General features: G+C 51.5%; 1 protein-coding gene across 1 annotated transcript in view; it reads left to right on the forward strand.

Moving 5' to 3' along the window:
- CPAMD8 (C3 and PZP like alpha-2-macroglobulin domain containing 8) overlaps positions 1 to 16,229 on the forward strand; it is a 118,107-nt gene that overhangs the window by 14,036 nt on the left and 87,842 nt on the right. Inside the window, 8 exon segments of the mRNA XM_023229879.2 lie at positions 879 to 1,044; positions 1,120 to 1,172; positions 3,032 to 3,049; positions 3,802 to 3,856; positions 8,447 to 8,560; positions 10,514 to 10,598; positions 12,386 to 12,494; positions 15,713 to 15,940. Coding sequence (XP_023085647.2) covers positions 879 to 1,044; positions 1,120 to 1,172; positions 3,032 to 3,049; positions 3,802 to 3,856; positions 8,447 to 8,560; positions 10,514 to 10,598; positions 12,386 to 12,494; positions 15,713 to 15,940 — 828 coding nt within the window.

The following is a 16,229-nucleotide window of genomic DNA, read 5'->3' on the forward strand; positions in this document are numbered from 1 at the left end:
GCCTTAGCATGGCTGATAACTGGGACAGGCTTGGCACAGTGGTTCATGCCTGTAATCTGAGGCTGAAGTGGGAGGATCGCTTGAGCCCAGGAGTTCAAGACCAGCCTGGGCAACAGAGTGAGACCTTGTCTCTACAAAAAATAAACAAAATAAGCCTGGCCTGGTGGTGCATGCCTGTAGTCCCAGCTCTTCAGGAGGCTGAGATGGGAGGATTGCTTGCGCCCAGGAGGCTAAGGCTGCAGTGAGCCATAATTGTACCACTACACTCCAGCCTGGGCGACAGAGATAAACCCTGTCTCCAAAAAAAAAAAAAAAAAAAAAAAAAGATATGATCGTGTGCAGTGGCTCACGCCTATAATCCCAGCACTTTGGGAGGCCAAGGCAAGTGGATTGCTTGAACCCAGGAGTTCAAGACCAGCCTGGCCAACACCTGCCTCTACAAAAATTAGCCAGGCATGGTGATGCACACCTGTAATCCCAGCTACTCAAGAGGTCAATGTGGGAGAAACACTTAGCCTGGGAGGCAGAGGTTGCAATGAGCTGAGATAGTGCCACTACACTCCAGCCTGGGCGACAGAGTGAGACCTTGTCTCAAAAAAAAAAAAAAAAAGATATTTGGGGCAGTTTGCCGAGGGCGGGGGTGTCCTGCGCTTGTAAGATGTAGAGCAGCCTCTCTATTCCCCTCTCAAATGACAGTAGCAATCTCCACCCCCAAAGCTATGACACCCCAAAACATCTCCAGAAACTGCCAAGTGTCCCCATGGGGCACAGTCACTCCTGGGGTGAGTTCTCCATTCTAGACTCTAAACTCCTTTCCCAGTATCTCAGCCCATTCCAGGGTGACATTCTCGTCCCAAAGCTCCTTCCTCTGCCTGTAGGTGCCCACGGGCCTCCGGGGCCAGGCGCTTCTGAAAGTGTGGGGCCGCGGCCGGCAGGCGGAGGAGGGGCCCCTCTTTCACAACCAGACCTCGGTGACCGTGGACGGCCGGGGTGCTTCCGTGTTCATCCAGACGGACAAGCCTGTGTACAGACCCCAGCACCGAGGTGGGTGGCTGGCACGGATGCAGGGAGGGCCGGCCATGGTCTGGAGGTGTCACATGCCTCTCTTCTTTCTTCTAGTGCTGATAAGCATCTTCACCGTCTCCCCAGATCTGAGGCCTGTCAACGAGAAGGTGAGATCAGCTTCTAAAACCGCGCGGCCGGAGCATACCCACTTGGGACCCCCTAGCCAGGGCCACCATTGGAAACTGGTCTTTCTCTCCAGACCTACTCTTTTCTATTTTCTTTCACAGTTCCATGCCCCCTGGAGAACCCCAGGGAGTTCTTAGTGACAGAGGGAGGCTGGTGGGTGTGCCTGGCTCACTGCTCCTCAACAAGGAATGCCTTTGAGGGCTTTAGGTAGCCCTGCACTGTGGCTTAAAAAAATTTTTTTTTTCCAAGACTGAGTCTCTTGCTTTATTGCCCAGGCTGGAGTGCAGTGGCGCGATTGATCTTGGCTCACTACAACCTCTGCCTCCTGGGTTCAGGTGATTCTCTTGCCTCAGCCTCCCGAGTAACCCAGTTTATAGGCACCCACCACCACGCCTGGCTAATTTTTTTTTTTCTTTTTTTTGAGATAGAGTCTCGCTCTGTTGCCAAAGTTGGAGTGTAGTGGACTGATCTTGGCTCACTGCAACCTCTGCCTCCCAGGTGCAAGCAATTCTTCTGCCTCAGCCTCCTGAGTAGCTGGGATTATAGGCGTGTGCCACCATGCCCGGCTGATTTTTGTATTTTTAGTAGAGAAGGGGCTTCACCATATTGGCCAGGCTGGTTTCAAACTCCTGGCCTCAGGTGATCCACCCGCCTCAGCCTCCTAAAGTGCTGGGATTACAGGTGTGAGCCACCATGCCTGGCCACATTTATGTGCTTTCTGTCTAGCGCTCCTCTCTGTCTGTATATGTATATATGCTTACAAAATTATTTTAATGATAAATCATTTGAGAATAACTTACAGATATTGTGCCTTTCTGGCGCCGAACACTTGGCCTGTATCCTTTAAGAGCAGGGACGTTCTCTGATACAACTCAAGGAGGATCATCACATTTAAAAATTTTGAGGCTGGGCACAGTGTCTCACATCTGTAATCCCAGCACTTTGGGAGGCTGAGGCGAGAAGGTCGCTTGTGGCCAGTAGTCTGAGACCATTCTGGGCAACATAGCAAAAATGTCTTGACAAAAAATTAAAATAATAAAAATTAGTCGAGCATGGTGGCATGTGCCAGTAGTCCCAGCTGCTTGGGAGGCTGAGTCAGGAGGATCTCTTGAGCCCAGGAGTTTGAGGCTGCAATGAACTGTGATTGTGCCACTTGAACTCCAGCCCAGGTAGCAAAGCACAACTCTGTCTGTAAAAAAAAAACCAAAAAACCAAAAAAAAAAAAAAGAGGAAAATAATTTTGACATTGACACAATAATAATATCTAATATAAAATCCATGTTGTTCCAATAGTAACCTTTATAGCATGTTTCTTTGCTGGTCCAGGATCTGATCCTGGGTCATTTGTTCATCATGTCTCTTGGTCTCCTTTAATTTGAATTAGTTCCTCACTGCCTTTCTGTGTCTTTCATGACATTGACATTTTTGGCAAGTCCAGGCAGTTGTTTTGCAGAACGTCCCTTAGTAGGATGGTCTTCTGGTTTCTTGTGACTAAGTTCAAGTTGTGAGTTTCGGGCAGGATCCGCAGAAGCGATACTGGATCCTCCCCGGTGCCTTGTATCGGGAGGCACCTTGCATGGGTTTGTCGTGTTGCTGGGGACATTAACAGGGTCCAGTGTTTCAAGCAGTGCCTGCCTGGGTTCCCCTTTTGAGGGTCCTTTTCTAAAGACCCTACTTGGGGTTAGGATTTAATGGATGTAATTTAGGGGGACACTGTTTAACCCATAACAGCGACTGCCTGTCCGGGGACCGAGGCCATGCATCAATGATGCATGAGTGTGTTGGAAGGGTTTGGGGTTTGCTGGAAGATTTGCTTACTGCATCTTTGTCTTCATTACAGCTGGAAGCCTACATCCAGGTGAGTGGCCTCTGGCCCTCCTCAGCTTGGACTTGGGGCCCGGGTAGCCCACCTTCTGCAAGATCTGGTGTGTCTTCGCTCGCTGTCTGCCTTCTGGGTTGAGCCACTGTGCCTTATAAGGCTGGGACCCAGCCTCTTCTATCCTGGTCCCTGGGTGCACCCTGGGATGGGCTGAGTGTGTGTCTGTCCGTTTCCTTTTTTTTTTTTTTTTTGAGACAAAGTCTCGCTCTGTTACCCAAGCTGGATTGCAGTGGTGCCAATTTTGGCTCACTGCAACCTCTGCCTCCTGGGTTCAAGCGATTCTCCTGCCTCAGCCTCCCAAGTAGCTGGGACTACAGGCATGTGGCACCATGCCTAGCTAATTTTTTTTTTTGTATCTTTTTTGGTAGAAATGGGGGTTTCACCATGTTGGCTGGCTGGTCTTGAACTCCTGACCTCAGGAGATCCACCCGCCTCAGCCTCTCAAAGTGCTGGGATTACAGGTGTGAGCCACCACGCCCAGTCACGTCCATTTCTAGGTTTGTACACAGCTCCCTAAATGAGGAGGCAGGCCCAGCCCGTCCCCTTCTGCTTTCCAAATCCTTCTTTATCCAGAGCTTTTTACTTTTTTGCCCTGGAGTTAATGATTAATCTTGGAACCTTCGCTGCATGGTTGACATGCCCGAGAGAGGACTGGAAAAATCCTTACACTGGGCACACACTGGGCTAGCCCGAGTTCACTCCGTGTGTCTGCCCCTCTCCACCACCAACAGGACTCCCGAGGCTCTCGGATGATAGAGTGGAGACACTTGAAGCCGTTCTGCTGCGGTAAGTTTCTTCCTCTGCAGCTTGGGGGCTGCAGGTGTGATAAACCTTCCAGGAAAACAGCATATGCTCTGTCTGGGGCCCCCTCCCTAACGTACCCCCACTGCTGCCCCAGCTGGAGAGGACAAAGGAGGAGTGGAGGGCAGGTACCCACATGGGAGGTGATGATGCCATGGGGTTGGATCTAGGAGCCTCAGCCTGGCCCACAGTTCCTTCCCTGTGGATTTGGACCCTCTGCCCATGTTTCTCTGTGCCCAGGACTCAGGCGGGGCTCCGGCTCAGAACTCAAGACCTTTCTGGAATACTGGGGCACCTGCTCTCACCTTGTTTTTTATTTTTTGAGCCAGAGTCTCTCTCTGTCACCCAGGCTGGAGTGCAGTGGCGCAATCTCGGCTCACTGCAACCTCTGCCTCCCAGGTTCAAGCGCTTCTCCTACCTCAGCCTCCCGCGTAGCTGGGATTACAGGTGCACAGCACTATGCCTGGCTAATTTTTGTATTTTTAGTAGAGACGGGTTTTCACCATGTTGGCCAGGCTGGTCTCAAACTCCTGACCTCAGGTGATCCACCTGCCTTGTCCTCCCAAAGTGTTTGGATTACAGGCGTGAGCCACTGCGCCCGGCCTGCTCCCACCTTCTTCCTGCTGTGGGTTGCAGATTTTGTCAATCCCATTACATGAGACATTTTTTTTCCAGCTAGAAGTCAGAAGGGACTTTGCTTTTTTTTTCTTTTCCTATGACTAGGAGGACTGTGTAATTGACATACACCACTTTGCTTTGGCTGTGAGGGGTGCGATGCCCCAGGAGAGGGCAGGGGATAGGTAGGATGTGGGGAGTCTGGGGATGGCCATGCACACACCCGGGCTGTCCAGAAATAGGGTAACAGTAGAACCACAGCCAGGATCACAGAGGTCTCTTGGTGAGCCTTCCTCCTGTTGTCTCCTGTCTTGGGTCTCAGCCTCTTTTCTTCATCTTCCTTCTTCTTCTTTCTTCTTTTTCCTCTCCTTCTCTCCTCCTCCTCCTCCTCCTCCTTCTTCCTTCTTCTTTGGGTCTCAGCCTCTTTTTCTTCTTCATTTTCCTTTTTCTTTCTTCTTTTTCCTCTCCTCTCCTCCTCCTCCTCCTCCTCTTCTTCTTCTTCTCCTTCTCCTTCTTCTTCTTCCTCCTCCTCCTCTTTCTTCTTCCTTCTTCTTTCTTCTTCTCCCTCCTTCTCCTTTTCCTTTTCTTTCTTCTTCTTCTTTTTTTTTTAGACAGAATCTTGCTCTTGTCACCCAGACTGGAGTGCAGTGGCACGATCTCGGCTCACCGCAATCTCTGCCTCCCGGGTTCAAGCCATTCTCCTGCCTCGGCCTCCCAAGTAGCTGGGATTACAGGCACGTGCCACTAGGCCTGGCTAATTTTTGTATTTTTAGTAGACACAGGGTTTCACCATGTTGGCCAGGTTGATCTTGGACTCCCAAACTCAGGTGATCTGCCCACCTTGGCTTCCCAAAGTGCTGGGATTACAGGCGTGAGCCACGGTGCCTGGCCTCAGCCTCTTTTCTTCTGTTCCATCTTCCCTGTCTGCCTTCTTTACTTCCTGTCGTTCGCTCGATTGCTTTCTCTGTATCGCAGATATTTGTTGGGTACCACATAGATACTGCCATGGGGTGAGCTTTCAGCCCAATGGGGGAAGCAAACATGAACTAAACAGCCTAGATAATGTCAGTTGTGATGAGTGCTAGGAAGGAGAAGGTCAAAACTCAGAGAGGGCAAACAGGGCTGTATCTCATCCTGGGGTGGCAGAGACAATCCTGGAAGGCTGCCTGGAGGAGGATCCTTTTCAGCAACAAAGAAGGAACGGGGAACAGCCAGGCAAAGCAAGGGGGCCAGGAAGCATGTCCCAGGCAGGGACTCAATGTATGGGAAGGGCTGTGGATATCTAGGGGAGTGAGGTTGGAGAGAGCGGACAGGACAGAGGTGTTGAGCGCTGAGAGCAGGGGTGACGCTGGCAAGAACCAGGGAAGAGAATGGACTTGATCTTTTTAAAAAAAATTTTTTTTTTTTTTTAAAGAGGCAAGTTCTCTCTCATTTTGTCACGTAGGCTGGAGTGCAGTGGTGTGATCATAGCTCACTGCAGCCTCTACCTCTTGGGTTCAAGTGATCCTCCTACCTCAGCCTCCCAAGTAGCTGGGACCACAGGCACATGCCACCAAGCCCAGCTAATTTTTAAAATTTTTGGTAGACACAGGGTCTCAAGATGTTGCCTAGGCTGACTTGATCTTAAGAGCACAGAGGTGGGGGAGAGGTCAACCTCCTGTTTAAAAAAACCATTCGGGGCCTAGCTTGGTGGCTCACACCTGTAATCCCAGCAATTTGGGAGGCTGAGGTGAGTGGATCACCTGAGGTCAGGAGTTCAAGACCAGCATGGCCAACATGGGGAAACCCCATCTCTACTAAAAATACAAAATTAGCTGAGTGTGGTGGCAGATGCCTGTAGTCCCAGCTATTCAGGAGGCTGAGGCATAAGAATCGCTTGAACCCGGGACATGGAGGTGGCATGAACTGAGATCATGCCACTGCACTCCAGCCTGGGCAAAAGAGCAAGATTCTGTCTCAAAGAAATAAAAAAATAAAAAAAATTCTTTGGGATGTGTGTAGACCCATGATTCTCAACTAGGGTGACAGTGCCCCTCTCTCAGGGAGCATTGGGCAAAGTTGGCCACAGACCCCTTAAAAAACACGTGCTCAGGACACACATCCCCGAATGTCCTCTAACCATCAAAGGCCCACTTTGTCTGAATATGCGGAGGAAAAAGCCGTTTTAGCCGTCACATCTTCCAACTCCAATGTGATTGGGAGAAGCCGTGGGCGCTGCTGTGGGTTTTGGGTTCTGTTGTGAGACCCAGGGGAACCACTCTCCCTGTCCCCTCCCTGTATGACCCTCCCTGTATGATCACTGGGGACGCGTGAGCGTGTCACACTCAGGAGTGGAAGATCTCCTGGCACTGCCTAGAGTCAATGTGCCCTTTCCAATTCCTCCACCGTTCCCAGTGAAAACAGAGCTGCGGGCGGGGCTCAGAGGCACAGGTGCAAAGCAAATGCCAGCTCCCATGTCAGCGGCTGATGGTGTTTCTGGGGGGGTGTTTGGGGGAGAGAGTGCTCTGTGCTAAAGTGTGTGCGTGCTCTAGTTCAGTTAGGGGGTGGTTCTCACAGAGGGGTGGGGAGTCGGGCAGGAGATTCTGCCCCCAGGGGACATTGACAGTGTCTGGGGACATTTTGGCTTGTCAGGACGTTTGTGGAAGACAAGGGGTGCAATGGGCATCTGGTGAGTGGAGGCCAGGGATGATGCTCAGCACCCCTCAGTGCTCAGGATGCCCCCGCACCACAGTGAATGATCTGGCCCTAAATGTCAGTAGTGCTGGGGCTGAGAAACCCTGTCCTGGCAGGAGACCCCGTCTGTCTTGTCTGTTTCTCTCTCTGTCTCTCTCTCTCTGCATATATATATAACATATAATGTATATGTATATATTATAGAACATATAATATATAACATATAACATAATATAAAATATAGCAAAATATAATATATAATATATTATATAACATCATATAATATTACATATTATATATTATATAATATATAGTATATAACATTATATATTACATAATATATATTATATTACATATAATATAATATATATTGTATATGTGTTGTGTGTGTGTGTGTGTGTATGTGTATGAGTGTATATATATGGGATTTCCACCCGGGGTGACTTTGCCCCCCAGAGGCGATATTGGCAATGTCTGGGGGACTTTTTTTTTTTTTTTTTTTTTGAGACGGAGTCTCGCTTTGTCCCCCTGGCTGGAGTGCAGTGGCGCGATCTCGGCTCACTGCAAGCTCCGCCTCCCGGGTTCCCGCCATTCTCCTGCCTCAGCCTTCCGAGTAGCTGGGACTACAGGCTCCCGCAACTGCACCCGGCTAATTTTTTGTATTTTTAGTAGAGACGGGGTTTCACCGTGGTCTCGATCTCCTGACCTTGTGATCGGCCCGCCTCGGCCTCCCAAAGTGCTGGGATTACAGGCGTGAGCCACCGCGCCCGGCCTGGGGGACTTTTTTAGGTCGTTAGATTGTGGGGGGCATTGGTACTACTGGCATCTGGTTGGTGGAGGCCAGGGGTGCTACTCAGTACCCTACAGTGCACAGGATGCCTCCACCCCAGAGAGCCTATGCGACCCCAGGTGTCAGTAGCACCCAGGCTGGAAATGACTCGGGTTGGGGGAGATGGAGTGGATGAGCCGGGCTGGCTCATTTCCCTCGTTTGTCCAGCTCACTGCCTGCCCCTGGTCCTGGCTGTAAGGCAGTCCCAGGAACCCCAGGTCCAGTCTCTTCTTGCATCCCTTTGAAGCCCGCCAGGGTCTCAGATCTGCTGCGCTGGTGGGCTCCTGCAGCGTCCTGCTCTGCGCAGACCCTGCCAACTTCTCTGTGGTCTCCCTGGGGGACTGCCCAGGGAAGGAGAAGGAGCAGGGTCCTGGCTCCCTCTTCCCGTACCTCCCCGTGCCCGTGGCTCTCTGAAAATGCCCTTGCCCAGGCACAAAGGGGTGTCTCTCTTCACACAGGCATCACCAACCTGAGCTTCCCCTTGTCCGACCAGCCTGTGTTGGGAGAATGGTTCATTTTTGTTGAAATGCAAGGCCACGCGTACAACAAGTCTTTTGAAGTTCAGAAGTATGGTAAGTTGGAGAATCTCAGGGTCTTGGGATTTCAGATCTGGGAGAAACCTTAGAAACTGGTGAAGAAGGCTGGGTGCAGGGGCTCTCGCCAGTAATCCCAGCCTTTTCGGAGGCCCAGGTGGGCGGATCACTTGAGGTCAGGAGTTCAAGACCAGCCTGGCCAACATGGTGATACCTCATGTCGTTACTAAAAATACAAAAATTAGCCAGGCGTGATGGCACATGCCTGTAATCCCAGCTACTTGGGAGGCTGAGGCAGGAGAATCACTTGAACCCAGGAGGCAGAGGTTGCAGTGAGCCAAGGTCGCACCACTTTGCTCCAGCCTGGATGACAGAGTGAGACTCTGTCTCGAAAGAAAGAGAGAGAGAGAAAGAGAGAAAGAGAAAGGAAGGAAGGAAGGAAGGAGAGGGAGGAAGGAAGGAGAGGGAGGGAGGGAACTGGTGAAAATGGCAGTGAATAAGTGGAGGATGACATGAGTCCTCTTTTACTGAGGGCTCGTGATGATTGGGTATAGTTTCAGGGGATGGTCTTACACTCTTGCTTTTTTTTTTTTTTTTTTTTTGAGGCAGGATTTCACGCCCATCACCCAGGCTGGAGTGCAGTGGTGTGATCCTGGCTCACTGAAGCCTTGACTTCCCAAGTTCAAGTGATCCTCCCTCCTCAGCCTCCTGAGTTGCTAGGACTGCAAGTGTGAGCCACCACACCCAATTAATTTTTGTATTAGTAGAGACAGGGTTTCGCCGTATTGCCCAGGCTGGTCTCAAACTCCTGGCCTTAAGCAATCCTTCTGCCTCAGCCTCCCAAAGTGCACTCTTGCCTTTTATAGAGAAAAGGTATTGTAGGCCAGGCGTGGTGGTGGCTCACACATGTAATCCCACCACTTTGGGAGACTGAGGCGGGAGGATCGCTTGAGGCCAGGAGTTTGAGACCAGCCTGGACAACATAGTCCCTGTCTGTACAAAACTTTAAAACGATTATCTGGACGTGGTGGCACCTGCCTATAGTCCCCGCTACTGGGGAAGCTGAGGCGGGAGGATCGCTTCAGCCCGGGAGATCAAGGCTGCAGTGAACTGTGATTGCACCACTGCACTCCAGTTTGGGTGACAAAGTGAAATCCTGTCTCAGAAAAAAAGATGGCCGGGCACGGCAGCTAATGTCTGTAATCCCAGCATTTTGGGAGGCCGAGGTAGGTGGATCACTAGAGGTCAGGAGTTCAAGACCAGCCTGGCCAACATGGTGAAACCCCGTCTCTACTAAAAATACAAAAATTCGCCAGGCGTGGTGGCTTGTGCCTGTAGTCCCAGCTACTTGGGAGGTTGAGGCAGGAGAATTGCTTGAACCAGGAGGAGGAGGAGGTTGCAGTGAGCCAAGATCGTGCCACTGCACGCCAATCTGGGAGACACAGCGACACTCTGTCTCAAAAAAAAAAAAAAAAAAAAAGGGGGATTCTTAGGCTCCTACAAGAGTTCTCTCAGGACCCGATTCTTTCTGGTTTTCTGGCTGCTCCAGTGTGTCACCTCCGCCCCTGGTGACAAGATGGCTTGACACGCCCAAGACTGAGTCCAGAAGCAATTGGAGAAGTCAGCTCTCCGCTGCAGTCACCCGGGGGATGCCCCTTGTTGGCTCCCAGGGTCACAGGGGCTGGGAGGAGCCTCCTGGCCTCATGTCCACCCTGGGATAGGTTGGAATCCACCACACTCTAAGCACGTGGTCTGAAAGTGACAGGAGGAGTCTCCTTGAGGAAAATGGGGTCCTGGTCCCCCAAAGATGAGAAATAGATGCAGCCCACAAAATACCCAGGGCTGCTCAGCAGAGCGGTGTGGATGGGCAGAGTGTCAGCCTCGACGGTGGCCAGGTGCTGTGGTCCTGCAGACACCTTGCACGGGTGTCAGGGCCCCTGAGGCCACCTTAGGGACAGAAGCCAGCCCCTCCTCTCTGCTTTCGTTCCTCAGTGTTGCCCAAGTTCGAGCTCCTGATTGACCCACCCCGGTATATCCGAGACCTGGATGCCTGTGAGACAGGCACTGTGCGGGCCAGGTGAGAAAGAGGGGCCCCTGGGGCACACTGCGGGCGCCCTACCCCTTCCCCAACCATCACGCTGCTCCCTCAAGGTCATTCCCCTCCTCTGCTGCCTCCCTCCCTCCCACATGGGTGTCCCCCTCCCTTCCTGGTTCCCTCCTCCCTGGGATGTGCCCCTCCAGCTAGCATCTCCCTTTCCTGTGACTCTCCCCTGAGGGTGCTCCCTCCTTAGGATGTGCCCCTCCCCTTAGAGTATCTCTCTCCCCCCACCAGGCTCCTCCCCTGTGGGCGCCCCCTCCCCCGGGTGTCTCCCTCCCCTTAAAGTATCTCCTTCCCCACTGGGCTCCTCCCCTGTGGGTGTCCCCTCCCCAGGATGTGCCCACCCCCTAGAGCATCACCCTTTCCCGTGCCCCTCCCCTGGGGGCGCCCCCTCCCTGCAGTGTACCCCTCGCCCTAGAGCATCTTCCTCTCCCCTGGGCCCCTCTTCTGCCCTCCCCTTCCTTCTCCCCTGACAACCGTGCTTCCCCCTCCTCCTATAGGCAGCACTTCTAGCATGGCCTCCCTGCTACCCCAAGGGTGCCCTGTGTCCGCTCCCTCCCTCGTACTCGGTGTCTCCCTGCCACATGAACCTCTTGCACTGTACCCACTGCCTGTCTTCGTTCGCATGCTGGTGTCCCCACCCTTATGAGCACACCCCTGTCTCTCCAAAGCATGCCGCTCTCCCACTGTGTATTCCTTACTCAAGTCCTGCCCTTCCGCTCTAAAATCTTCCCTCCCCAAGGGTCTCCCCTCCCCAAGGAATGCCCTACACCCAGGGTGTGCCTCTCCTGCACTAGCATCTCCCTTCCCCAGGGCGTCCCCTCCCCACCCCACCATGCTCCCCCTCCCCCAAGGCTGCTGCTCCCCGCCCTCTGTAGGCCTCCCTGGCACAAACAGCACCCGCAGCCAGCGTGCGGACCCAAGAGGGGTTGATCCTTATTGTTGTTTTTTTTTCAGACGGAGTCTTGCTCTGTCCCGCAGGCTGGAGTGCAGTGACACAGTCTCAGCTCACTGCAACCTCTGCCTCCCGGGCTCAGTCGATTCTCCTGTCTTAGCCTCCCGAGCAGCTGGGATCACAAGTATGTGGCACCGCACCCAGCTAATTTTTGTGTTTCTAGTAGAGACAGGGTTTCACCATGTTGGCCAGGCTAGTCTCGAACTCCTGACCTCAAGTGATCTGCCCACCTTGGCCTCCCAAAGTGCTGGGATTACAGGCATGAGCCCCCATGCCCGGCCTGTACTCTCTCATTTTGCTCCCGTTGCCCATGCACCAGCATTCCCTCTGCATCAGGAGTGTCATACGGACATTTAAAGTTTCACCATCCCCCCTGCAAGGGTAGTTTGATTCCCATTCTCTGGGTGAGGAAACTGAGGCTCAGAGAAGTCCAGTCCCTGGTTCAAGGTTGAGCTTAATAGGGTGCTTAGGCTCAGGTGCCCCTCAGGGGCCCACAGTCGCTCATGCCTCTGCACTACTCTGCTCCAGAGGAGCACCAACCTAGCCTTCTCAGTTCCAGAGTTCCTCTCTGACCCTCGGTCTCTTTTTCTGTCAACCTGGAGGCTTGGTGCAGAGGATCGGAGGGCCTTGGCATCTTCTGCCCCAACTCCAGGCTGCAGGGGGGCGCTGTCAGGACAGGATGCAGGGTGGGAAGGGAGCTGTATCCATCACTGTGCTAGTGGCCTCACTGTGCCAACCTGGCCTTCCTGAGGCTGGGCCCTCCCTGCCATCTTGGCTGTGAAATTGAACATGCTTTATCCTTTTGTTCCAGGTATACCTTTGGGAAGCCTGTGGCTGGTGTCTTAACGATCAACATGACTGTTAATGGTGTGGGGTACTATAGCCACGAAGTGGGACGCCCCGTCCTCAGAACAACCAAGGTGAGAAACAGGGACCCCTTCTACCCCCTGACTCAACCCCCAGGTTCACCTCCATGATCACGCATTTTATTTTACTTTCTTTTATTATTATTATTTTATTTACTGCCTTTAAAAAAATTTTGATTACAGACAGGGTCTCACTATGTTGCCCAGGCTGATCTTGAACTCCTGGGCTCAAGCAATCCTCTGGCCTTTGCGCCTGAAAGTGCTGGGATGACAGGTGTGAGCCACCGCTGTTTTACTTTCTGAAACAGTTATATGACAGGGATTTTTCTGATGACAAAATTCCTGCAGGCTGAATATAGACACTTTAGAAAATATAAAAAGGAAGAAAATAAAGATAACTTGTTCTCCAATAGGTGGACACGACCACTATCGATATTTTGATGTGTTTCCTCACAGGTTACTGTATGTAGAGTTAAAAAAAAAAAAACATCAATTTGGCCAGGCGTAGTGGCTCATGCCTGTAATCTCAGCACTTTGGGAGGCTGAGGCCGGTGGATCACTTGAAGCCATGAGTTCGAGACCAGCCTGACCAACATGGCGAAACTGCGTTTCTACTAAAAACACAAAAATTAGCTGGTCATGGTTGTGCATGCCTGTAATCCCAGATACTCGGGAGGCTGAGGCTGGAGAATCACTTGAACCCTGGAGGCAGAGGTTGCAGTGAGCCGAGACTATGTCACTGTACTCCAACCTGGATGACAGAGCGAGACTACACCTCAAAAAACAAACAAACAAAAAAACACGAATAAACACTAATTTTATTTCCTGGAGTCCCAGCTTTTAATATTTGGAAGGCAGAGGCAGGAAGATCTCTTGAGCTCAGGAATTCGAAGCCAGCCTGGGCAACATAGTGAGATCCCATCTCTAAAATAAAATGAAAACATAAACAATTTTATTGAGATATCATTCACATTGCATACAATTCACCCATGTAGAGTGTACAGTTTGATCATCTTCATATGGTTGCAGAGTTGTGCAACCAATGCTGTTATCCAATTTTAGAATTGTTCCACCATCCTTCCCCACATCCTTCATGTCCTTCTGTAGAGAATCCTCATTTCCCTCCTCCAGTCCCTGGCAACTATCTGTTTTCTGTCTCTGTGGATTTGCCTGTTCTGGACATTTCTGTGAATGAATCATACACTATATGTCCTTTTGTGTCTGGCTTCTCTCACTCAGCATCATGTTTTTGATGTTCATCTACATCATAGCAGGATCAACACTTCATTCCTTTTTTTATGGCTGCATCATATTCCCTGGTACAGATGGACCACAATGTGTTTATCTCTTCATCCAGTGGTGGACATTTGGGTTGTTTCTGCTTTTTGGCTATTATGTCTTATGCTACTATGAACATCCCTGTGCAAGTTTTTCTGTGGACCTATGTTTTTGTTTCTCTTGGGTTCGTTCCTAGGAGCAGAATTGCTAGGTCATAGGGTAACATTGTGTAACCTTTTGAGGAACTGCCAAATGGTCAATGTGGCTGCACTGTTTTATATTCCCACATGTGTAAAGTTTTGTAACCTTTTTTGGTCTTTCAGCATAATGTTACATTGTGAGTGGGCAACTGTACAACAAACACCCTCCTTCCTGGAGATTCCCATCCCTCTGTAGGTGCCCCAACATTAACCCTTTCAGCACTGGCTCTTCCTCACCTCTCACCCAAAGCTCCTTCTTAGTCCCTTTCCCACCTGGGACACATCTGCTCCAATGGGTTCCCCTCTCTTATATCTGAGATATCTTTAATTTAATTTAATTTAGTTTAATTATTTATTGAGATGGAGTCTCGCTGTGTCTCCCAGGCTGGAGTGCAATAGCACGATCTTGGATCACTGCAGCCTCTGCCTCCTGGGTTCAGGCAATTCTTCTGCCTCAGCCTCCCAAGTAGCTGGGATTACAGGCATGCACCACCATGTCGGGATAATTTTTGTGTTTTTAGTAGAGACACCACGTTGGCCAGGTTGGTCTTGAACTCCTGACGTTAAGTGATCTGCCCCCGCCGGCCTCCCAAAGTGCTGGGATTACAGGTGTGCGCCACACGCCTGGCCCATCTCTCTGCTCTCTGAGGCTTCTCTTCCATAGATTGGACACCATAACCCCCCATCTCTCCCATTCCTGCCACTGGCACCTTGGAGAATCCCAGCCATTCTCCTGGGAGGCTACCAGCTCATGGTCTTTGTCTTAGTTCTGTTATTTCTGGAGTGATTTACTCCACAGCTCTTTCTGAATAAGGATTATTTGCCAAGTCCCAGGGTGGGATCCTGAGATAGGAATTGAATGAGGGAGTTCTGGTGCCCCAGAGTGGGGCTGAACAGGTTCAGATGCCCCCTCTGTTGCCTGGGCTGTGGGAGATTGTGTCAGCATGGGAATTTCTTTCCTCTTTTTTTTTTTTTCTTTTCTTTACTTTTTTTTTTTTTCCGAGACGAAGTCTCACTCTGTCTCCCAGGCTGGAGTGCAATGGCCGGATCTCAGCTCACTGCAAGCTCTGCCTCCCGGGTTTACGCCATTCTCCTGCCTCAGCCTCCCCAGTAGCTGGGATTACAGGTGCCCGCCACCTCGCCTGGCTAGTTTTTTGTATTTTTTAGTAGAGGCGGGGTTTCACTGTGTTAGCCAGGATGCTCTCGATCTCCTGACCTCGTGATCTGCCCATCTCGGCCTCCCAAAGTGCTGGGATTACAGGCTTGAGCCACCGCGCCCGGCCTCTTTTTTTTTTTTTCTTAACCCAGGCTGGAGTGTAGTGGCACGATTCAGGCTCACCTCAACCTCTGCCTCCTGTGTTCAAGCGATTCTCATGCCTCAGCCTCCTGAGTAGCTGGGATTACAGGTGCCCGCCACCACACCCAGCTAATTTTTTATATTTTTGGTAGAGATGGGGTTTTGCCGTGTTGGCCAGACTGATCTTGAACTCCTGACCTCAAGTGATCTGCCTGCCACGGCCTCCCAAAGTGCTGCGATTAAAGGCATGAGCCACCATGCCTGGCCTTTTTCCTCTTCTGCCCAGTGGAACCAATATCCATCTTCCCTGGGATGTTGTCCAGATCCAGTGAGGGACCGTCTGCATGGTCCCGTGGCATAGATTGGGTATGTTACCAAGTGTCCCCTGGCCCTCCAAGCAGCTGAAGAGTCTTGCACTTCAGGTGTGTGTTTCAGGGACATCCCTCAAGGACACTCCAACCCTGAGCGAGCACGGGCTGCGTTTTTCCTCCCTCCAGATCCTCGGCTCCCAGGACTTCGACATCTGTGTGAGGGACATGATCCCAGCGGACGTCCCCGAGCACTTCCGGGGCAGGGTCAGCATCTGGGCCACAGTGACCAGTGTGGACGGGAGCCAGCAGGTGGCGTTCGACGACTCCACCCCCGTGCAGAGGCAGCTGGTGGACATCCGGTACTCCAAGGACACAAGGAAGCAGTTCAAGCCGGGCCTGGCCTACGTGGGGAAGGTAACTTGGGGGTGACTGTACCGCATCCCGCCCGTGGACCACCGTGAAACCACCACCACTAGCCACTAGCTCCACAGTGGTGACTCAGCTGAAAACGGATCCCCTGACATAACCTTTGTGGAGTGTGGTGAGGGCTGGTGTTCCAGATGAGGGGCAGGGGGCATTTTCCTCCATGGGAAAGGACGATCTACTCTATTCCACTTGGGCAGACATTTGAGTAGTCATTTATTTATTTACTTATTTATTTTATTTATTTATTTTTTTGAGACAGAGTCTCACTCTGTTGCCC

Source organism: Piliocolobus tephrosceles, chromosome 21, assembly GCF_002776525.5.
Source record: "Piliocolobus tephrosceles isolate RC106 chromosome 21, ASM277652v3, whole genome shotgun sequence".
Lineage (NCBI taxonomy): Eukaryota > Metazoa > Chordata > Mammalia > Primates > Cercopithecidae > Piliocolobus > Piliocolobus tephrosceles.